The following is a 24,158-nucleotide window of genomic DNA, read 5'->3' on the forward strand; positions in this document are numbered from 1 at the left end:
AGAAACCTTGCATTATCAGTCACTCCCATCCTCCTCCCCTGCCCCAGGCAATCATCAGTGTTTCCCATGCCTAGAGATTAGTTCCTGCAGAAACCCATAGAGCCCTGCACACAGAAGGTGTCAAACAAAACAAACCACAGGAAGGGACGACCGTGGGAACAGAGGTGGCCTGCAGTGTGCTGGAGAATGGGCGGAGGGCTGCTAGACACAGACTGCTGGGCCCCAACCCTGAGCTCCCAAGTGAGGTCTCCGGCAGGACCTGAGAATTTGATACTGTGCTACTGGCACAGATGAGACCTGAAGAAAGCTCAGACCTGAGCATCTATAACGGAGGGGGAAGCTGTTATTCATGACTGACCAAGGAATACCTTGGTCAGAGTGGTATTTTGTGAAGATTAATTCAACCACACAGGGCTTGGCAGCAGAAAGGCAGGAGGCAGGAGGCAGAAAGCCCTGCCGCCATGGTTCAGGCAAGAGGAGGCAGAGGACGGGAAGAACGGGAAGGTCAGTGGCACCAGAAGGAGGGTGGTGACTCGGTAACTCAAGGGAGTGGTAGGGTGAGTGGGGGCAGATGGCTCAGGGGAGATGAAAGATGAAGTGGGCCTCCCTGAAGGGAATGTGGCTTCCTATGGATAAAAGGTAGCAGCATGTGCCCAACCAGCATTTCCAATGTTCTCATTAAGCAGTTAGTCATCCAAGCCTTGGACAAAGAAACTAGTTAGTAAGTTTCAAGGGACTAGGAGAGCAAAACATGTAACACTTTTGTCCCCACAGGACCTAGCAGATGCAACAAACATCCAGAGAGGTAGTGATATCATTGGACAGACATTTACCAGTGACAAACGCCTCCATCCCCAATCTCCTGACGTGCCCTCGACAGTCACACTTGGCGCTGCTAACGGGGACCTACCTCTTCTTGGCTGGTTCGGGTAAGCTGTTGGAGGCCGTGGAGGGCTGAGACATCAGCTGCCCAGGCTGGCTAAGTCGAGAGGCATTCATGCTATCCGGGCTTCCACTGACAGGACCACGGACCTTGCTCTAGGGGACAAAATCAAAAGAAATTAGGAGCCAAGTGACGAATCACATTTTGCATTCACACCACAGTATTTTCTCAGGAGACAACTGACTGCCAGATGCCAGAGCTAACCCTACAGCCTACCAGTCGGCACCCCTACCTGGGGGGCAGCTGGTGCTTCACATCTGGCTTCAAAAGTGTTTCTGTATCAACAGGGGGACTTTTGAGGAAAGGATTCTAAATTTAAGGAGACCTGGGTGCCTACATTTATTGCAGGTTTTTTTATTTTCATCGGCTTTATTGCTTGATTGATTGATAATGATTGAGAGTCTCGCTCTGTCACCCAGGTGGAGTGCAATGAGCGATCTTGGCTCACTGTAACCTCCACCTCCTGGGTTCAAGCAATTCTCCTGCCTCAGCCTCCCAAGTAGCTGGGACTACAGGCATGTGCCACTACACCCAGCTAATTTTTGTATTTTTAGTAGAGACAGTGTTTCACCGTATTGACCAGGCTGGTCTCGAACTCCTGACCTCAGGTGATCTGCCTCAGCCTCCCAAAGTTCTAGGATTCATGATCCACTGCATCCGGCCCCTTAATGAACTTTTACAAGAAAAGAACAGGAAAGTATTTTTACTCTTTTCCAGGTAGAAGACAGACACACACACAAAGGCTATGGGAGTTCCTGTGGCTCATATCCTCTATGACCTGGCTGAGAAGAAACCAGGATGCACTGACTCCGAAGGGGCTGCAGCCACTGCTCCTCCCAGCCCAAAGGGTCAAGCAGGGGCTCCTGTTCCAGCTACCTGAGCCTCCTCAGCTCACAGCCCATGACCGCCGGCCAACCTTCAGGTCACCCCTCCACTGATCTCTGCCCTGCATGGTCCCCAACCCACCTGTGTAGTCCCCCAACCCCCGCTCCTGGCACTCACTGCGGCCTGCAGTCCTTCATCCCCTCACATGTCCCTCAGGCCGTGGAACCCTCCTGGCTCCACATCCTCCCCTCTAGCGAAACCTCAAGGCCCACAAGTCAAGGAGCCATGCAAGCGCCCAAGCCTCCATTCCTGGTCCTCCTGCTGCACCTTCCCTGCTGACCATGCCTGGGAGAGGCCCAGCATTGACCTCCTGTGCTTCTGCCCTTGACCGAAAGTGTGGCAGGGGATGGCTCCTGCGCTGCCTGGCTCCCTCCCTGCCAGGCCCTGCCCCAGCTCCTGCCCCGCCCCGTCCTGTGCTGCACAGGGGTGGCTCAACTCCAACCCTGCTGAGGGGCCCTTCTCAGTGCTGAGGTTGGCCAAGGGCTCAGATTCTCCAGCTGCCTGGAGAGGGACTTCCCAAAATCCCAGATGTGATCATATCCCCACACTCAATTCCTTTAATATCAAGGGAAAAGACAGATACTGCGATGTGTCCTGTGTGCTTTGAAAATGGACATGGGCCAGGCGCAGTAGCTCATGCCATTAATCCCAGCACTTTGGGAGGCCAAGGCAGGTGGATCTCTTGAGGCCAGGAGTTCGAGACCAGCCTGGCCAACACGGTGGAACCCCATCTCTACTAAAAATACAAAAATTAGCCAGGTGTGGTGGGATGAGCCTATAGTCCCAGCTACTCGGGAGGCTGAGGCAGGAGAATCACTTGAACCTGAGAGGTGGAGGTTGCAGTGAACTGAGATTGCACAGCTGCACTTCAGCATGGGAGACAGAGCAAGATGTTGTCTTGAAAAAAAAAAAAAAGAAAAGAAAACAAAGTGTGGCCCGCGTAAGCTCACCCTTGCCTACCTCAGCAGCTTCATCCTCCATCGTAGCCTTCCCCACACACACCAGCCTATCCCCACTCGGAACACACTGACTCCCCAGGCTCTCTGCCTTTGATAAAGCAACGTCTCTGTCCTGGAACATCCTCACTCTTCAGCTGGAACAGCTCCTTGTGAACCTTCTTGTTGCTCCCTCTCCTCTAAGACAAACTAGAGCTCCCCCTGTGCATGGAAACTGCAGCTCATGCCTCCTGGAGCTGCTTCCTAGCCCTTCCTGCCCTGAACGGCTCTTACTCATGCCTCTATCTGTGCCCCTCAAAGGATCAGGCCCTCCTTGGAACAGGTGCCATGCCTTCTCACCTGTGTGTCTTGCTGGGCATACAGTTAGCACTCAATAAATGCTCAAGGGATATAGACGGCACATCAGGCTATCACCTGTGCACACCTGCACCTCCCTCTCCTCTTCAGATCCTCTCTACCTTGTCATCCTGCTTTCTCCCTTTCTTCTCTTCTTACCGGAGGATGTGTCACTCCCACTCCCAAGGCATGCCCAGTGCTCTGGCACGTGACCCCAGCCCCTCTGTTCTCTGCACTGTGTGTGGATTGTCCCCTCTGCCTTTGACAATGAGAATCTCCTAATGCACCACCTCCTGCTTCCACCATGAGCAATGATCTCCCTGTCTCCTTCCCTTTGCTCTTAAAGGCAACTGATGCCTAAATCACTCTTCCATTCATGTCACCTTCTCTGCAGCCTTTCACAATGGGGCTTGCACTCCCAGCAGCTCTGGCTCCCATGACACGGCCAGGTCTGCCCGTCTTAGTTCTTGGCTGTTTCATTTCCCATTTCCCCACCGTGTGGCATTCCGTGGACTCACAGCTACGTTAAGATGGTGTGCACAGAAAGCCTGGCTTATGGCACTGAGGGCAGCGCAGACGCAGATGATGGTCAACCAAGGTGCACTGCTGTGCATGATGGTGGGCTGAATTGGTGGCCCTAAGAAGGATATACCCACATCCCAACTCCTGGAGCATGTGAGTGTGAGAGTACTTGGAGAAAACGTCCTTAGAGATCCTGAGATGACATCACTCTGGGCTATTTGGGTGGGACCCAAATCCAATGACAAGTGTTCTTGTAAGAGTCACAGATAAGGGACACAGGGGTCACACGAAGACAGAAACAGAGACTGGAGTCACACACCAAAGAACACCTGGAGCCACCGGGAGCTGGAAGAAGCAAGGATGGTCCCTCCCCAAGAGCCCTCAGAGGGAGCTCAACCCTGCTCACACGGGACTTCTGGGCTCTAGAGCTCAGATAACACATTTGTTTTTGTTTTTAGTAGAGACAGCTCTGTTGCCCAGGTTGGAGGGCAGTGGCATAATCACAGCTCACTGCAGCCTTGAACTCCTGGGCTCAAGCAATCCTCCCACTTTGGCCTCCCCAAATTGCTGGGGTTACAGGCATGAGTCACCGTGCCTAGCCCAAATTTCTGTTGTTTTAGCCCTTCAGTTTGTGCTAATCTTTATAGTAGCCACAGGAAAGTAATACACAGATGAATGAAAATGATTAGCACAGGTCCTTCCTCTGACCTCCCTGCTCACACCAAGTCAAATAACAGCGAAGTGAAACCTGAGCAGCAGCCGAGTGGACTGCTGGTGGCTCTATGGCGTCCCGTGTGGAATGGCGGCAGTACACGGAGGCAGAAAGGCACAGGAGGCTGATGGGCCAAGGGCCTGGGGCCACAGCACTCACTCACACAAGCAATCTTCAGGAGATTCCAGAGCTCCTTCTGCCGCTTCTCCTGCAGCCGGACAACAGTCTTCTCATCCTCATTCATTAAGCTCACCACCTCTTCCACCTTGGGCAACAGTTCCAGCGCCTTCTGCTTGCAAACCACAGTTTTACTGCAAAGAATAAACATGACAAACTAATGGCATTTGGGCTGGAGAAAATGGAACCCATGGCAGCTGTGCATCCAGTCAGCAGCTGCAGAAAGTCTCTTCATGAGGTCCAGTGAATCAGAGAGGAGGGAGGAAGGTGGCCTCACACCCAGCCTGCATCTCCCAGTCCTTCCTCCAGAGTAGGAAGGGCGGGGCTCATACCTGAGCTGTGTATAGATCACTCGCACTTTCTTCTCGAAGCTCTGAATTGCCTGAAGCAGCAGCCGTACCATTTCCTGACTGTCACCCTCAGTTCGCTGGTCTGGAGAGGGGAGGGTAGCATAGTTCCTCAAGGAAGCCAGCAGAGAGTAGTGATGCCCCATAAATGAGATAAGGAGAAGCCCAAGGCAGACACAGAACCCCACTTACCTCGAGGCTTTTCCCTTAGTCTCCTGTACAGCTCCCTTGCTTGCTCCTCTCTAAAATATACAAAGAAGTTCTGTCTAGATTTGAGGTCAAATATGGCTAATTTTTATATTTTTTTGGTAGAGATAGAGTTTCACCACATTGCCCAGGCTGGTCTCGAACTTCTCGGCTCACAAGCAATCTTCTTACCTTGGTCTCCCAAAGTGCTGAGATTACAGGTGTGAGCCACTGTGCCCAGCCAAAAATATATATATATTTTTAAATTAGCTGAGCACGGTGGCATGCGCCTGTAGTCCCAGTTACCTGGGAGGCTGAGGTGGGAGGACTGCATGAGCCTGGGAGGTCAAGGCTGCAGTGAGCTATGATTGTGCCACTGCACTCCTGCCTGGGCAACAGGGCAAGACCCTGTCTCTTAAATAATACAAATACAAATAAAAGAACTAGAGGAGAATAAAGGGTTGATTAGAGAAAAGACAGAATCAAAGTTCTGACATTTGGAGCTCCTGTCCTAAGAATCCTAGTGAGAGAATCAGGGAACACTGCTGAGCTCACGGTGACACAGCCCTCAAGAGGCTGACCCGGCCTGCCCGGTTCCCTCCATCTGCACGCCAGGAGGACATGTGATCTCCTTCAGGTAGGAGTGATCTGCCTAGACCCCTCCTCCCCTCCTGGAGTCAATGCCAAATACCTGACAAAGACTCAAACGAACGGATTCCAGGTCCGAATTCCCCCTTGTCAGGTTCTTCCTTCTCTACTTCTCTATCTTACTTTCTGTTCTGAGCTATGCCTGGGTCAGGGTGGGTGGGACAAATCAGGGGAGTCTGATACAGGGGTAGAGGCTGCTTGCATTTTAGAGCCTTTACAGATTATGGCCTCCGTCTCAAATGCGTTACCTGAATTCATCCTTACAACTTCGTGAGGTAAGACTGCTTTTCTTGCCACTGAACAGATTTGGAAACTGAGGCTCAGTGATGATTTGCTGGAGGTGACCCCACAGGGGAGCATGCTCTAGAGAATGGTCCCACACAGCCACTGAGGGTGCCCTGGACACACACACCGAAGCTCCAGGGTTATCTGTATGTGCTAGGCACAGAGGGGCCCCCCAGTCAGTACTCACAGGTCGTCCAACGTTCCCCCCTGCTTCCGGCCCATGGGGCTCCTCTGTAAGTCCACGATGTCCGTCTGCAGAGCCATCATCCGTTCTACCAGGAGTTTCACTTCGTTCTCCTAATGGAAAAGCTGTGCTAATGTCAACTGATGTGGTAGGAGCATGCTGAGATGCAAGATCTGAGGAGGAGCGAGACCTGGGGACCCTCCACATTGCCTGAGGACTCTCAATGGACTGGCTCAAAGGAATGTGGACTGTGGGGTCAGAATGGCTGCGCTTACATCTAGGGTCCACCACTTTCTAGCTATGTGACCCCTTGGCAAGTTACTTACCCCCAGCTGCAGTTTCCTTTTGCATAAAATAGGCTTCTAACAGGGCTATTTGAGGAGTGAAGTAAGATGAAGTACTTAAAGCCTCTGGCATGGTGCCTGGCACACAGAAGATGCCCAAGGCACATTACTTTCTCTTCTCTTCATCTGTCTATGCCGATGCTACGGGGCAGGGAGGCCCAGACTGCTTTATTTCATAGATTATGAGGCTCAAGATGGGGAGGAGCACTCACCCCTTCTATGGTTAATATTCACCATGAAACACACATACACCCCATCAGTACTGATTGATAAAAAGCGATACTGAGACACAGGGGAAGATCCTTGCCCAAGCACACAGGGGAAAACAGAGGATTCGTCCAGGAAAAAGCCCCAGAGCCTGACTTCAATCTTCAGTTCGTGTGACGTTCATTTAGTCACACATATTTCCTTTGCCTTCATAATTAACGTTTTTTGGTGACATCTGATTCACGTTGTCCTGAGACTTTCTGCCTGGACCTTTTATTTCCTATGGATTTAGCGTCCCAACAAAATTAGTCAAAAACCTTCAACAAGAGGGGGTGTTGATCATCCATCCAATGCCCTTCCTAACAGGAAATGGTCTCGGCTTTTCCCCAAGGGAACCTAACACTTGCTTCTTATTTAAATCTGGACCATCGCCATCCATTCACGCAACTCTTGCATTTGGCCACAGAGGGGCTCCCTTTACTGGCTACTCTTAGCCTCTTTCCAGCTGGTCCAGTCAAGTTCAAAGCATGGTGAGGAACACCTGATTTTTGACAGAGATCGACCCAGTGTTTGATGAGAAAGTGAAAAGTAGGAGCAAAACCTCACCCCCTCGGTAAGTTCAGAAACCCCAAATGAGTCTCCTACCCGCCCACAGAGCTCCACGGCCTGCTCCATTTCCCTCCAGGCCAGCAGCAGTTTATCTGATGCTGAAAAAAAAATTGAGAAGGAAAAACAAAACAAAACAAAATAAAAACACCACAAAACTGAAACAGAAATAAGCAACTCAATTATAATAGGACAAAAGAAACCTTAGAAAAAGAAAAAAAAAATGGTGTCTTTAAACTCATTGCAAAGTGCACACTCACTGATCCCAAACTCAGTTTGCTCGCTGTACTTCTCCAGGTCAATCTGGATGCTGGTTTTGAAGAAATCCAACTTGGCCTTGAGCTGCTGAGACATGGAAGCCATGGAATTCTTCATCTTGGAGAGGCAGCTGTTGTTCCGGAGGAGATTCATCCTGCAGGGACCACAAGGAACAGAGTCTAGGAGCATCTCTGGGATCCAAATTCCATTTCCTGCACAATAACAAAACCCCCTCAAATGTCAAGGGAGGTCCCTGCTATAATTATCATCATCATCGCTATTATTATAGCAGCCACTTATAACCCAAGGACGATTTCCTCGCCCTCAGCAATGCCTGAGGTTCTGCACCAAACTTGGCACCAGGCAAAGGAAGACACGAAAGGCCAATAATGTTGGCAAACGAGTCACACTGGAGAAAGAGTCCATAAGTCCCCAGCAGCACAGTCAGGGGAGTTTTGCTAATCCACATGGCAGTGAGCTCCTCTGGGTTCCCAATCCGTCCACAGCGCGGCCAGCCCAGCCTCAGTTCCATACTCCTCGCCCTGGGCCGACCACACTCACCTCATCAGGTCTAAAGGGGCCTGCCTCAGTCCAGCCCACCCAACTGCTTCCCGTCTGTCCAAACCAGTGTCTCCCTTTTGTTGCTCATTAACAGTTGCTTCTGGGTCCCTGCCTCAGCCACCTCCCTGTGGCCAAAGCCACCAAGCAATTTTAAATAAATTAAGTTTAAAAAAAAAGCCTGGCACACTACATGGCGGCTCGCTGTCCCTGCTGCAGCCGGTTGCAATCCTCCTTTAGGGTCTGGATGCTGTGCCAGACCTGGCCCCACACCTTCCTCAGCTGGAAGAAGGCGAGGTTCCTCTTGGGCTCTTGAACTGGAGACAAAGACAGAGGCAATTGTCAAAAAATAACCACAATAACTCTCCTACAATTAACCACATCCTGCCTTCAACACTGCTGGCACTTTCACGTTTTATACCTACTATAGGATCATGTAACTTTGGAGGGTGTTATGCCTGGTTACTGTCACATACATGTATTTGTACCAACAGCATGTACCAGTGGTCAATAAGTAGCTGTTGATTTGAAGAAACACTTTATGAACCATTTGGACACATATGTATATAGGGTCATATATTTTCAATAGAATTTTTTTTTTTTTTTTTTAAGAGACAAGGTCTCACTCTTGTCACCCAGGCTGGCATGCAGTGGGAGTGATCATGACTCACTGCAGCCTTGAATTCTCAGGCTCAAGTGATCCTTCTGCCTCAGCCTCCTGAATAGCTGGACTACAGGCATGCACCACAACATCTGGCTAATTTCTAAATTTTTTGTAGAGATGAGAGCTTACTATATTACCCAGGCTGGTCTTGAACTCCTGGGCTCAAGCGATCCTCCTGCCTCAGCCTCCCAAAGTCCTGGGATTACAGGCGTGAGCCACCATGCCCAGCCTAGGAGGTTGAAATTCACTAATGGTTTCCTGTACTGTCTCTTGCCTGGCTACTCTTTGCATGTCCTAAATAAGGAAGGCTGCCCTGAGGACTGGCGATACTAATTTCCTTCATGTGGCTCCCCTTTCCTTAGTCCAGTCTCCCTCCCCTGCCTTGTCCCACATATTATAACTGATTATTTAGAAAAACAAAACAAAACAAATTCTTACGGATACAGCTGACACTTTCAGGTTGGGGCCGTGGGGAGATCTGAGTCTCATAGGTGATTTTACTGTTGTCAAAGAGAAAAACAAGATCCATGTCCAATGTGCGGCCCTCATTTAACTGCAAAGGGACAAGAACAAAATGAATCTTGTGGATCCAATCCTCTCTTTTCTAATAATGAAGAGGTTCCAGAGCTTTCCCCACTGTTTGGCAAGAGCATCATCTTCAGCCAGCAAGTACGAAGCATACATGAAGTCTTTCTCCCAACGTTTCCAGCCTACACTTACTGTTGGAACACACTCCTTATTTACAAACTTATTACATTCTATTTTACTGTCATCCCTGTGAAGTTCAGAAATTCACTATATACTTCCCTATGCAATGATTATTTCTCATATGATAACTTTATCTCCACAAGTCAGGTGAGAAGCTCTTTTTGAGCAGAGGCCATGTCTTACACGGCTATAGTTAACACAGGTGCCTAACACAGAGGCCATCATAAATAGTTTCAGTTGACTCAAGACAGTGCAGCATCTTTTTTTTTTTTTTTTTTTTTTTTTTAAGTATACTTGGAAGAGGGCCAAGCTGGCAACTTGAGCGATTCAAGTACTACCGCATCATTTTTTGCAATAAAGGCAAGAGAACGGTCTTGGAGGGTCTGGAAGTAACAAGTCCAGCAAGGAGATTTGTGTTTCCTATCAGGCCACACAGAGGACACCATACTCCAACTTAAACACCAGGCAGGTATCCACACTGTATGATAAACAGACTACATGACAAAGCAGAATTGAAATCTGAAGGTGTGTTGAGTTTCCCAAGAGGCACAGCCAAGGGAAACAGGGTGGTGTGTACGAAGCCAGGGCTTACCTTGCCATCTGAAATACACTGAGTGGCAGGTTTATCGGGGATCAACGCCAGGCCCGCTTCCTGCAGCAGCTCCTGGTCCTCCTCTGGGATGCCCGTGTCCTGCTGGATTCTGGCCTTCAAGCTCTGCAGACTCTCGTCCTCTGTCACAGGGTAGGTGTGGATGGTGCCTGTGACCATGTTCAAGATATGAACCAGCTGCAACACAACCCAGATGTTACTGGAAAACCAATTTCTTCAAGGAGATGCGCATCTATTTGCCTAGGTCCTCTCTCTGCTACTCCCAACATTTCCCAACCACACAAAGCAACGGCCTGGCTTGACGGAGGGAGGTCAGGTGCCATGTTTCGCATATTTTCGTCTTTCATAATCCTGTCTGTGGCTATGACCTCATAGCCAATGTCAAATAGCACAACTGTCCTTTCTTTACTTATGCAGAAAGACTGATGCAGGAGCCTAAACTTTCTCAGTAAGTCAGCTGGCCCCATCCCCTGCTCTATCCTAAGAAGTGCATGCTCCGCTGGGGACCCCAGCTTTTGCCTCAGGGCTAACTTGGCTCCATGCTCACCTTTAAGTTTAAGATGTCATCCAGGGCCTTGAAGCAGCCATTGGGCCCATACGTGGGATCTGTGCCCCTCTGTCGGGGATGCCACATCAGCATCAGTTGCAGCCACTTCTCCAGTCGCTCAGCCAGGACACTGTGGAGAGGAGCAGAGTGTGTGAGGAGACACTTCCAGCCAATGTTGGGCTACAGTGTGTGTCTCCCAGTATATGCACAGATGGCAGCCAACAGATGGTGATTGAAAATGAAAATGGGTTTATCAGAAACAGTATAGACATTTCCAATCAATTATTCAGGTGTTCACACCTCTCTCCTGAATTCTAAAATACCCTGAAATTAGAGATTCCTGACCTCCAAATAGCTGCCTAAGAATGACCCATGAAGGCCAGGCACAGTGGCTCATGCCTGTAATCCCAGCACTTTGGGAGGCCAAGGCAGGTGGATCACTTGAGGTCAGGAGTTTGAGACCAGCCCGGCCAACATGGTGAAACCCCATCTCGACTAAAAATACAAAAATCAGCCGGGCATGGTGGTGCGCGCCTGTAATCCCAGCTACTCAGGAGGCTGAGGCAGGAGAATCAGTTGAACCTGGGAGGCAAAGGTTGCAGTGAGCCGAGATTGTGTCACACTGCACCCTAGCCTGGGTGACAGAGGGAGACTGTCTCAAAAAAAAAAAAAAGAAAGAAAAAGAATGACCCATGAGGTTTTTAAAATACACTTTATAAGCACATCCTAGCTCAGGTGACCCCTACAGAATCTAGATCCCACGCTGCCAGATGTAGTGGTTCACATGACAAACTCCAAGCTCCTTCCCCTGGCCCTGCAGAGCCTGCCTCCTGTGAGCACTCAAACCCTTTCCTGAGGCCAAGACAGCTACCCACCACCTCCCAAACGTGCCTTGCTCACTTTAATCTTTCCCCTTAGAATTTCCTTCCTCCTTCCTCTTCATCTGTCCACGTCCTGCACATCTGTCTAGACCCTTCCAAAAAGTTCTAGCTTTTCCCACGTCATTCCTTATAGCACTAGTCCATCCAATCTTCTCTTCCACCCTTTAAATATGGTAATCATTATCCATGCCACTCAATTATGTGTGACTGCCTCGTAGCTTTCTTTTGCATTGTTACCCAATTCTGTACAATTACACAATATTATTAATTGTTTAGATTCTGGCTCTGAGACTGGATTGTAATGCCATTCAAATGACAAAGATTTATTTGTTGACTGTGACACAGAATTGGGCCACATGAGGGGTAGAAAGAGAAATAAGGTATAATTCCCTGCCCTTAAAAGGACTGCTGTTGAATCAGAGACAAACCCTATGCAAAACCAAATGTGATACAAGGTAGAGGCTATTAAGGGTAATAAGAGGCACAGATAAATTGTTATGTGAACTTAGAATAAGAGATGATTTCTAGGGAGATGAGGGAAGGAAACCCATTCTAGATTTAAGATTAAGAAGGACTATGTCAATTTCTTACTCACAGGACGATATTCTGATAACCTGTTTAAAAGTTATCAGATGTCACTTCAGACTTGAATTTCTTTTTTTTTTTTTTTTTTGAGATGGAGTCTCACTCTGTCACCCAGGCTGGAGTGCAATGGCGCAATCTCAGCTCACTGCAACCTCTGCCTCCTGGGTTCAAGCGATTCTCCTGTCTCAGCCTCCTGAGTAGCTGGGATTACAGGCGTGTGCCACCACTCCTAATTTTCGCATTTTTAGTAGAGATGGGGTTTCACCATGTTGGCCAGGCTGGTCTTGAACTCCTGACCTCAGGTGATCCACCCACCTTGGCCTCCCAAAGTGTTAGGATTACAAGCGTGAGCCACCACGCCCAGTCCAGACTTGTATTTCTAAAAAAGGGAAGAAAAATATGTATTCGTGTAATGCTGCTGTGCCTTACCTGTTAAGATTATTGGGGTAGGGTAAAGAGCTTGAAAACTTCACTGTTCCATTCAAGTCTTCGCTGACAACAATATCCACCTCACTCTTCTGCCGGACTTTCGAATGCCTGCAAATATGAATCTTGTTAGGTGCAGTCACACGTTGCTATAACAGGGACACATTCTAAGAAATTCATCATTAGGTGATTTAGTCCTTGTGTGAACCGAACACAAACCTAGATGGTTTAGCCTACTACACACCTAGGCTATATAGTACATCCTATTGCCCTAGGCTACAAACCTGTACAGCATGCTCCGGTACTGAATACTGTAGGCCAGGGTTAACACAATGATAAATATTCGTGTATCTAAACATATCTAAACCCAGAAAAGGTACAGCAAAAATACAGTATTATAATCTCATGAGACCACTGTCATCTATGCAGTCAATTGTTGACTGGGATGTCAATGAAATATACAGTTATACACATCCCTATGACACTTAGCACTCAAGAGCCACTTTACATTTATAATATCAGTTTACAACTATACAGATTTATAGCCCCAATCTTTTCATTCACATTGAGTCAGGCGGATTCTTTGAGAGTTTAAGACTGGTCAGGACTGCCTGAATGAGTTTTTGAAAAGCAACCTTTAGCAGAGTCACTGACCATCTTGTGCCCAGAGTTCTGCAGACAGTACTACTGCCTCCTTATCTCATCCTTGTTTTTTCCTTCTCATTTGCTCTATCTTCTGTTTCATCTACTACACACTCTTGTGTTTTGACAGAGGTTAAAACTGGGACTTCCAAACCTAGATTACAGTATGCATACAACATTTACATAAAATATGCAAAACCTACGCACACACATAGATACTTCCCTCTAAATGTACACAGCTAAATACTGTTTCTAAGGATAAATGAACTTATACATTTCCCAACTTAGGGAACTTCTTGGGGTATCTGAAGTAGTATTTGAAGGTAAAAATAATTTTTTTTTCTGTCACCCAGGCTGGAATGCAGTGGCACAATCACAGCTTACTGCAGCCTCAACCTTGTAGGCTCAAGCAATCATCCCTCCTCAGCCTCCTAAATAGCTGGGACTACAGGTGTGCACCACCATACCCAGTTAATTTCTGTATTTTTTGTAGAGATGGGGTTTCGCCATGTTGCCTAGGCTAGTCTGAAACTCCTGGACTCAAGCAATCCACCCACTTTGGCCTCCCAGAGTGTTAGGATTATAGGGGTAAGCCACAGTGCCTGGCCAATAAAAATAATCTTTTTTTTTTTGAGACGGAGTCTCGCTCTGTCGCCCAGGCTGGAGTGCAGTGGCTGGATCTTGGCTCACTGCAAGCTCCGCCTCCCGGGTTTACGCCATTCTCCTGCCTCAGCCTCCCGTGTAGCTGGGACTACAGGCGCCCGCTACCTCGCCCGGCTAGTTTTTTGTATTTTTTAGTAGAGACGGGGTTTCACTGTGTTAGCCAGGATGGTCTTGATCTCCTGACCTCGTGATCCGCCCGTCTCGGCCTCCCAAAGTGCTGGGATTACAGGCTTGAGCCACCGCGCCCGGCCAAATAAAAACAATCTACATGCAACTGGCTTCAAATCTTGGTAATAAGAAGAGTAGTTTGAATAATACTTCATAGATAACCAAGTATTCTGACACAGATCATTTATTCACTTAAGGCCATGACAGGCCCATGTGGCAGACATTATTTTTAGTCCCCCAATTTGGACCAAAGGAAATGATGATCAAATGATTTGTCCAAGGTCACGCAACAGAGTAGCAGAATCAGGGGCTCAAACCCAATGTCTGGTGTTCTTTCTATTCTGTCTGAATGTCCAACTATTCTCAAAACATCTGGGAAATTCAAATAAAAAATGCTTTGCTCCAAACAATTTTCATTGGCAAGTGGTGAACCAGCCTATCAGGAGCACACTGGAAAGCTAGAAGAGCCGGAGCATGGCAGAGGCTGGTGCTTTACCACTTGGGCTGAAACTGACAGCTGTAAGTCGGGGGCTCCAAGACTTTCTAATTATCTAAGTGTGGAATAAGCCTCTCATAGAAAACTGAAGTTGTTGATGGGAAATTTAAAAAGGACCCAAAATAAGATGCTTATTGCTGGGGCTTGTCCTAAAATGTATTTCAAAGTGGCTTTATAATAGAATTGTAAAGCCCAAATTGCATTTGTCTGGAAATCACTATTTGCCTGCCATCTGAGAGAAGATAGTGAAATTTTTTAAAAGTTGCCCAAAGCATTAAAAACTAGATTAGTCCACAAAACAGCTCCTTATTGGGTTTCAGAAAAATCTACTTGAAACTGGCCACCTGGCCCTCCAGCGCTGATAAGGGAAGCTCTAGGAAGATGGCTCTGCAGACAACAGATTTCCTACGAGGATGCTGGGCCATTAGGAATGTATTTTCAAAAAGCACCTGCTCTTCTAGTTCTAATGGATTTTAACTCATCTTGTCATAAATAAGAGAAATGCTCAACAAGTGATCAGAAGAAATGCAATAATTCCTTTAGTTAAAACCACTATAGATGTGCAGTGAGCCCAGATCATGCCACTACACTCCAGCCTGGGCAACAGAGTGAGATTTTGTCTCAAAAACAAAAACAAAAACAAAAAAACACTATAGATGTACATGTAATTTAAAGCGATTTTTATAATGCGTACACTGTAAAGTGTGACTATAAATTAATGAACAAATTCCTCAATATTCCAGAACCTATGTAGCTAAAGGAGCAATGCCTGTTTTAAAATAAGTCACCACAGTGGGGCAAACTTTGCCATTTCTCCAAACTCAGGGCAGGGACCTCCCTCACTGGGAGGTAAACGTGGAATTGAACAGACTGCCATCACCTAAGACCACTTTTCTGGAATTGATTTCAAAGGATACACTTTATTCTTTTTCTTTCTTTCTTTTTTTTTTTTTTTGGTAAGACCACAGAGTCTTGCTCTGTTGACCAGACTAGAGTGCAGCAGTGCGATCTTGGCTCACCACAACCCCCGCCTCCTGGGTTCTAGCAATTCTCCTGTTTCAGCCTCCCAAGTAGCTGGGATTATAGGCGTGTGCCACCACGCCCAGCTAATTTTTGTATTTTTAGTAGAGATGGGGTTTCATCATGTTGGCCAGGCTGGTCTCAAACTTCTGACCTCAGGTGATCCACCTGCCTCAGCCTCCCAAACTGCTGGGATTACAGGTGTGAGCCACCATGCCCGGCCCACTTTATTCCTATAAATAGATATTCTCATGATGTACACACTTGTCCTCTGAAAACATTCATGTTTTGTTTTCATTACTTCCAGAAGGTGACAATAGCCAGCATTGGCAAGGATGTGGTGAAAGGGGCAGTGTCCACACTCCAGGTGGAGACGTGTATTTATATGACCTTCCTGGTGAGCAATTTGCTAACTAACATGTATCAAAAACCTTTACAACGTGCAAAGTCTTTAATCTGTTATTTCCCTTTCTAGGTATTATCCTAGGGAAACAACTGTGTGCAAGAATTTCCCTACAAGGATGTTATTCTTAGTGTTATTTTAAGAAATAAAAATTATCAACGTGCTTCCAACCACGGGGGATAAGTTAAATGAACCACAGCACAGCCATCCAATGAAATAACAGACATTATAAATAATACGGAAAAACATAAAGCATTTTCGACATCTAGTTTGAAAGGCAGGTTGTATGAGGATATTATAGTAACCTATTTTTGTTTGTTTAAAAAGTACAAAAATATAACACTGAAGAGCCTGGAGACACAAAACTGTTCATAGTGATTGTTTTCCAATTATGGGATGACAGTTGATTCCTGCTTTTTTACTGTTTCCATATTTTACAAAACACAAAAATGAAGCAAAGTTAATCTGGCAAATATTAAGGGGTAATTAAACTGTGCAGTACTATTTAAGTTCAAAAGAATAATTTTTTGTGTTGCAGATAAATTGACTCAAAAAGAAATTCTCATGGTGTGAAAAGCTTGAAAGCATGTGCAGGACCGTGTTCAGATAATGCTACCATTGGGGTAAAAAAGAGGGGAAATATCAATGTACAAATAAACAAACATATGCCAATTTACTGGAACACATAGCAAACATCCCTGGAAGATACGAAAACCCTGGAAGATATGAAAACGTTCTTGGAAGACAGCAGGTGCCTGTGGGGAGGGATATGAGTGCCTGGGAGGCTGGTGTGACTTTTCACTGCATACTCCCTTATTCTGGAAATTTGAGCCACGTGAACTTACTATGGTTCCAAAAAAATTAAAACTTGAAATAAGTAAATTTTGAGCAGCAGGAGCATCATTTAAACTAGTGTGTGGCCTCTCAAGGAAAAATCCTAAATGAAATCTAACTGATTTGGGGGAATATTCATTTTTAAATTATGCCTTTCAGTAATAATTAACTTTTTTCTCTTCTTTTCTGCCCCCAGTTCTTTATTTAAACTGACAAATAAAAACGGTCTATATTTATCATGTACAACATGATGTACACATTGTGGAATGACTATATTGAGCTAATTACCATATGCATTACCTCACATACCATTTTTGGTGGTAATAATTAACTTTTATATAAACATATCCTGAACAATGCATTATTTCTTTAATCAGTAAAACAAAAGCTAAAGAATACAGAGTAATTCTACAAATCTTCATTGTATCCTTTAATTTATTAGAAAAATTTTTGTGTAATTTATTAAGTTCACAATTTCAGCTACATTCTTATGCTTTATGCTCAGTTTTTTTTTTTTTTTTTTTTTTTTAATCTTTGTTTATTTTGAGACAGAGTCTCACTCTGTTGGCCAGGCTGGAGTGCAGTGGTGCGACCTCTGCCTCCTGGGTTTAAGCAATTCTCCCACCTCAGCCCAGCTGGGATTACAGGCACCAGCCACCACACCCGGCTAGGGTTTTTAGTAGAGATGAGGTTTCACCATGTTGGCCAGGCTGGTCTGGAACTCCTGGTCTCAAGTGATCCACCTGCTTCGGCCTCCCAAAGTGCCGGGATTACTGTACCCGGTCATGTTCTTACACTTTAAAAAAAAAATTTATATTGAGGTTGTGGTAAAATTTGTCAACAATTTTCCACATATTTCCTCCTGACTTGTCATGCATACATGTGTTTTCTTCCTGTTTACTAACACACAGCATTCTCAGTGTAAGTGCACATATTCACACAATAGTCTTACTTCTGAACCCAGAGCAGATGATATTGACACAGCATTGTATTTAAAAGATGTGAAGGCTCAGAATCCACATGAAGACTTAACAGCTACTCTGTATCTATTAACAGGTCCTTGGAGCACAGACCGCCCCCCTACTCGTGCTAGATCCTGACAGGCCTTCCTCTCGGAAGAGACACAACACAGATCTCCCAGGCCCGGTGATGGGGCGCCAGGGAAACAGGGTACGTGAAGAGAAAGGAGCAGACGGGCTCCCTCCTCCATCCAGGTGCCCCGGCCCCACTCACCACTGCACGGGCTGCCAGTTGGGGAGGAAGGGCCGGAAGCCCGTGATGCACTCGAAGGCCAGGGTGCCAAAGCTCCAGTAGTCGACGGTCACTGTGTACTTCTGCTGCTCCAGCAGCTCTGGGGCCTGCAGCGACACGAGGGGGCACACCTGAGCTGCTCCTCTCATGGGGGACCATGGCAGGAGGGGGCAGCCAGCCAACTGCTTTTACCCCAGGCTTTCCTGGCTCCATCCCAGGGGGCACTGGCACATGCCTGCAGGGCGAGGAGGGCACTCCAGGCATGTTTAGCGGGTATGTCATGCTACCATTTCTAAGACCTTTCTATGCCCCACTCACTCCAGTAAGTCCTGATTGAGGGGCTAAAGATTCAGGGCCAGAGTACATCACACACCCCTCACTGGGCTTTAACTTCTCCCCTTTAAAAATGAGAGTTGCAGGCCAGGCGCAGTGGCTCACACCTGTAATTCCAGCACTTTGGGAGGCGGAGCCAGGCAGATTACTTGAGGTCAGGAGTTTGAGATCAGCCTGGCCAACATGGTGAAACCCCATCTCTACTAAAAATACAAAAATTAGCTGGGCATGGTGGCATGCACCTTTAGTCCCAGCTACTCAGGAGGCTGAGGCACAAGAATTGCTTGAACCTGGGAAGTGGAGGTTCCAGTGAGCCGAGACCATGCCACTGCACTCCAGCCTGGGCAACAGAGTGAGCCCCCATCTCAAAAAAAAAAAAAAAAAAAAAAGAACGAAAGAAGGAAAAAAGGAAAAAAAAAAGAGAGTTGCAGCATTTCAGGCGCTCATTGAAAATTAGCTTAAGGCAGGATGCAGTCGTGGGTGCTGTGTAGACATGGGAAGAGAGGCTACAAATGTTAAAGGAAAATGATGCCAGGCTGTCTACACCAAATACACACATTAAGTGCTGGCTGAACCCCTGAACCAGGTACCATGTGGTTGCAGAAAAGGCCAGGATATTTAGAAACAGGCAGGGAAAATGTGATGCATGGCTGCTGCTGAGGCAGAGAGAGCTGGGGTGACCGAGGAAGGGAACGCAGCACAGGCGTGCTGGGGGTGCAGACTGGGCTCAGCAGGTGGGTGGAGACAGAAAGGACCAGGGCAAGCAAAAGCACAGAGACAGGGTGGTGCATGGTCTGGTTGGAAATATGAAGCTTAAGGAAGGGCCTGGAAGACCAAACCAAGAGAAGACATTCCGGGATGGGTAGGTCAACCTCTATGTCTGGTTAAGGACAGATGTTTTAGCTCATGTGAGTACATGACTTGACTCAGCTCCTGGTTAGAGCATGGGGTCCCCCTTGCTCAGCTGCTGCTGAGCTGAGGAGGACTCCAGAAGGACCTACCAAATCACACGTCATATGAACACAGGCACCTGAATCACTGTCCCCTGCGAGTCCTGCTCTGAAAGCTGCAGACTCCTTAAGTCAATCCCAACTGTGGAGGCTACTGCCATCAGCAAGCAACCTAAGACAGGTCTTGCTGGGGAGCTGTGCTAAGCCCTCCTGGAATCTAACTGCCTTCTGCCTCTTCACTGCCCCTACCTCGCCCGCTATTCACTCCTGTTTGGTGTGATTCCTTCTCTACACAGTATCAGGAGTGGGCTTTCCAAAGAGTTGCTCTTTCTCCCACTTAAAACCTATCAATCTCTGCAGAGGTTTTAAGATAAAGTCTAGAACTTAGCCCAGCCCTGAAGGCCCTTCATAATCTGTGCCCTACCTCGCTGTCAGCTTCAACTCAAGACTCTCTTTTCCTTTTGTGCTCAGTTCCGGCCACACCTTCAGGTCTTCCTGTGTGTGATCCCTTTGCATGGAATTCCCCCTCCTGTCCCCCACCTCCAGCCCTTTTCACCTCCTCACCCTTCAAGTCCCAGACCAGGCTGAGGCCACCCAATACATAATTTCGCAACACCCTGCACTCTTGCTTTGTAACATTCACCGCAACTGTAATTTCTTAGTTATCTGTGTAAGCATCACAGTAATGCCTGCTTTCCTGCTAAACTCTAAGGTCTGAAGGCAGAAAAGGGCTTCTCTTTTTTCCCCATTGCACCACCAGCCCTGAGCACAGTGCCTGACACAATATTCTTGAATTAGTGACTCAAACAGAAACCTAATATTCAGACCAAATAATGTAAACAAAGAGTGGGGAGCTCAGAGCTCTGATCCCTCCTCAGTGGCCCCTGAGATACCTCATAGAAACTGTGGTCTCAGCCAGACTTAGTGACTCCTGCCTGTAGTCTTAGCTGCTCAGGAGGCTGAGGTGGGAGGACCACTCGAGACCAGCATGGATCTGTTTAAAACCCTTTCCTTTCAGAGAAGACGCTGAAGCACAGAGAGGCTAGGAGATGGTGCAAGGTACATGAGCCCTCTGGACATCAGAGAAGATGACCACATCCCTCCACAGGGCATCTGGTGGCAAAAAATGCTGACTCGACCAGGTTATGGGTGTGACCTTATGCATCTCCAAAACATTCAGAGAGCAGGTGGGACTCAGGTGCTGGGAGTAAGGTGGGAGAGGAGCCCCACAAATGCAGAAGCAGGGAGGAGCCGACAGGCAAACAGGCAAAGCCCACTTCTTACCAGGTACTGCAGGGTCCCCACGAATGACGTGCAAAGACTGCCCTGATCCAGCTCCTTGGCATATCCTAGGTCAATAATTTTGTGTATTAACTAAAACAAAAGGAAGGAGAAATCTGAGGGTTACAAGAACACAATGTCCTTCTACAAGGAATCTGACTGCCTGGTATTAGAGCAGAGGTATTTCTGAATTCCCAGGTACTATTAGATCCCAAACTCCCAAGGAGCTGCCAGATACACAAAAGAATGTCCTCGACATGGTAGATTCAGGGCAAAAGAAGAGGCATATTGTAAAAATGCTAGGCACATGTCCTCCCACACTCTGCCACGCATCATCAGAGGGAAGCTGAATGAACAGAACAGGCACCAGCCCTCAAGATGGCTAAACCCAGACTTGAAACAGGAAGGACCGCGCCAGCCTCTTCTCAGTAAATACCCTCAGTTCCCAAATCTGAGCACCACTGACAGGAGTGAGTGTGAACTGGAACAAGGGCGAGCCCTGTGGTAGTCACAGACCAGGCCTAGGTGCTGAGGGCAGCTGTATGGGAAGGGATTAGGTGATCTAAGAACTCAATCACGGCATTCCACTCAGCTGAGCCTGTGCTCACCACCCCAGCTGAACACATAGAGTGGGTAAAAACCGCAATGTCAAGCTCGAGGGGCAGTCAACACCATGTCCGAGCCAGGTAGCCACTGAGGAGGCCACAAAGAGCTCTGGGGAAACTATAGGCTGGACCAGGCTCGGCAGCAGACGCCAATCCCGGTGCCTCTTCCCAGCCACATACACAACCAACTGATCACTGGTTTCCATATAGCATTGAGAGGCGAGGCTCTTAAGGAAGATGGAAAACAAGAAGTCGATTTCCAAGAAGCGCTAGTCCCAGAGGCTAGGGGTGGAGGTAGGAAGGCAAACATTATTTTCCTTATCAGATTCCTGCAACTTGAGCAACTAACAATGTAATCCATTCAAACCTGCCTCAATCTGCAACAACTTTTTTGCTGAATTTTGTTTCAAATCAAACAGCATTCCCAGAGAATCAAAGCACAGGCAAGGAAATGCAAATACACACAAATATGCAGAGTATGCTCCTTTCCTCCCAGGCCACTTCCCGGCGCGCCCACCTGAGGCTTTCCAAGTCCCAGGAGCGTCACTTACCCTCTGTTCTCCTTGCTGCAGGACGATGTTTTCTGGCTTTAGATCCCGATGGATGATTCTGTTTTCATGAAGGTATCTAAGTGCAGAGGCTGAGGAAGGCGGGATGAGGAGTGAGTTTTTCTTAAGCCTAAAAAATGCTTTTCATGACAGAATCGCCTCTCCTGCAAAAGATAAATGCTGCGTGCCCCTGAAACATACTCTGACTTGTAGCGCAACACCTCACGGTGGAGGGCAGGGGCCCTGCTATATGAGGCTTAACATCGGAATCTGGCTTACTTGAGCAAAGCGCTCTTTGCCTTGCATCCATGAGGTCACCAACTGCAGCCTAGAGCAGTGCTTCTCAAACTATACTACCTGGACCAGCAGCAAACACGCTTGTTCAAAATGTGAAATTCTCGGGCCCCACCTGAGACCTCTGGATTCGAGTCTCAGGGGATGACCCCACCATCTGTGTTAACAAACTCTCCAGGTGATGCTGACGCCAATAAAGTTTTGAGAAGGGAAGCGTCTTTGGTCTAGGGGCTCAAAAATCTAAATTCTATAGGGTAGGCAAGGAGGAAGGGCCCTTGGGGACAGAATCCTATGGTCATATGATTGACAGTCCCAAGAGGTCAGAACCGGCTTCCAGGAACAGCAGGGAGGCAGAAGAGAACAGGGACACCTCCCACACATACAGACAGCCCAACACAGATTTACTATGTGCCCAGTTCTCTGGGAGGTTCTATGAAGGATATAAAATAAGAGGTGTGATCCCCAACTTTAAAGAGCTCAGAATCTAGTTGGAAGAAAGCAGACTGCACAACACTGGCTACGGAGGCATTTGATACCAAGAGCTTCTGCTGTGAGGAGGCAACATGATGATGTCACACAAGGAAGGAACAGCCTGCAGCTCAGACGGCAAGAAGGACATGATTTTACCCTCAAGAGAGGGTGAATAACTTTGACAGACATCCTAGCTCACTGCACTATAAAAGAAAGAAATGAAATAAATAGTATTGAAATGAGATAAAATTATTTTTATTTGGAGATGCTATGACTGTAGCCTAGAGAGCTCAACAGACTAAACACCAGAAAAAATTTAGCCAGTTGTCTGGAAACCAACAAATCAATAGCTTTTCTCTATGTTAGCTATATCCAGTTGCACTGGAAAAGAAAAAATATCCCATTCACATTAGCAACAAAAACTCTAAAACACCATGGGATACATGTAGCAAAAAGAGCAGTGTATGCAGGAAAGCCATATGGTATAAATAGAACAGTGCAAATAACATTAAAAGGTTTTCAAAGTTTATGTAAAAGATATTATAAGCAAAGCCAAAAGACAAGAGAGGTGGAGAAACAATATCCACAACACATATGCCAAAGAGTAAAGATACCTAATAGATAAAAAGCACTTACAAATCAGTAAGAGAGCAACTCAGAAGAAAAATGGGGCTGGGTGCGGTGGCTCATGCCTGTAATCCCAACAATTTGGGAGGCCAAGGCGAGCGAATCACCTGAGGTCAGGCGTTCAAGACTAGCTTGGCCAACATGGTGAGACCCTGTATCTGATAAAAATACAAAAAAATTAGCTGGGTGGGGTGGCGGACCCCTGTAATCCCAGCTACTCGGGAAGCTGAGGCAAGAGAATTGCTTGAACCCAGGAGGCAGAGGTTGCAGTGAGCCGAGATAATGGCCACTGCACTCCAGCCTGGGTGACAGAGTAAGACTCCATCTAAAAAAAAAAAAGAAAGAAAAATGGGCAAAGAACGTCAAGTGGTGAGAACGCACAGAAAAAGAGATATAAATGGTGACAATTATATGAAAAGTTGCTTCACTTCACTGGTAGCCCAAGGATACTTACTGCATATCTTGAATGAAATAATTAGAAACAAACAGAAAGTCATTAGGAAATGGTAGAACAAATTATGGTAGTGCCACATTAGAACAGGCAACTCTTGGGTTTGTATTTTCTGACTCAGAGGGATAGTTAATGGTATGATCTGTTTCTTGTTTAAAACTTAAAAAGTCAAAACCACTAACACTGAGAGGTTTAACGATGAGCCGCTATGCTGCCGCTGCCACCACCATTCTCCCTCTCTCTGTCTCTAAGGGCAAACCGGGGAGGGGAAGACCCCTGAGGCCCGGGCAGCGATCCTGTCTGCTGTCATGGGCGTGGGCCTCTGTGCAGGGCAGCGGAAAAGCCTTCCACAGAAACTGAATGAGCAAACACGCTCTGCACACGCTCTAAGCTGAGCATTTCCTGAAGACATATTTAAGAGTCAAACTGAGAGCTGAACAACTGACTTCCACCTTATTAACGGAGTTCCAGCTCAGAACATTAAGCTATATATGGTGAGTATCTCTTATCCAAAATGCTTGGGATTTTTCGGTTTTTCGTTGTTTT

General features: G+C 47.1%; 2 protein-coding genes across 5 annotated transcripts in view; both read right to left on the reverse strand.

Annotated features, from left to right (window-relative positions):
- POLB (DNA polymerase beta) overlaps positions 1 to 24,158 on the reverse strand; it is a 679,334-nt gene that overhangs the window by 50,322 nt on the left and 604,854 nt on the right. The window lies entirely within an intron of this gene.
- The window catches only part of IKBKB (inhibitor of nuclear factor kappa B kinase subunit beta), a 58,167-nt gene that overhangs the window by 4,803 nt on the left and 29,206 nt on the right, over positions 1 to 24,158 (reverse strand). For all 4 annotated transcript variants that reach the window (XM_050800385.1, XM_050800383.1, XM_050800384.1 and 1 more), the window contains 15 exons: positions 21,773 to 21,861; positions 20,620 to 20,709; positions 18,035 to 18,159; positions 12,579 to 12,686; positions 10,684 to 10,813; positions 10,119 to 10,313; positions 9,257 to 9,371; positions 8,348 to 8,471; positions 7,599 to 7,750; positions 7,378 to 7,439; positions 6,185 to 6,294; positions 5,071 to 5,120; positions 4,864 to 4,963; positions 4,518 to 4,665; positions 911 to 1,038 (listed from right to left, as the gene is read on the reverse strand). In XM_050800385.1, the coding sequence (XP_050656342.1) occupies positions 911 to 1,038; positions 4,518 to 4,665; positions 4,864 to 4,963; positions 5,071 to 5,120; positions 6,185 to 6,294; positions 7,378 to 7,439; positions 7,599 to 7,750; positions 8,348 to 8,471; positions 9,257 to 9,371; positions 10,119 to 10,313; positions 10,684 to 10,813; positions 12,579 to 12,686; positions 18,035 to 18,159; positions 20,620 to 20,709; positions 21,773 to 21,861 (1,726 nt within the window). The remainder of the gene's footprint in view (positions 1 to 910; positions 1,039 to 4,517; positions 4,666 to 4,863; positions 4,964 to 5,070; positions 5,121 to 6,184; positions 6,295 to 7,377; positions 7,440 to 7,598; positions 7,751 to 8,347; positions 8,472 to 9,256; positions 9,372 to 10,118; positions 10,314 to 10,683; positions 10,814 to 12,578; positions 12,687 to 18,034; positions 18,160 to 20,619; positions 20,710 to 21,772; positions 21,862 to 24,158) is intronic.

This window comes from Macaca thibetana, chromosome 8 (assembly GCF_024542745.1).
Source record: "Macaca thibetana thibetana isolate TM-01 chromosome 8, ASM2454274v1, whole genome shotgun sequence".
NCBI classification, from domain to species: domain Eukaryota; kingdom Metazoa; phylum Chordata; class Mammalia; order Primates; family Cercopithecidae; genus Macaca; species Macaca thibetana.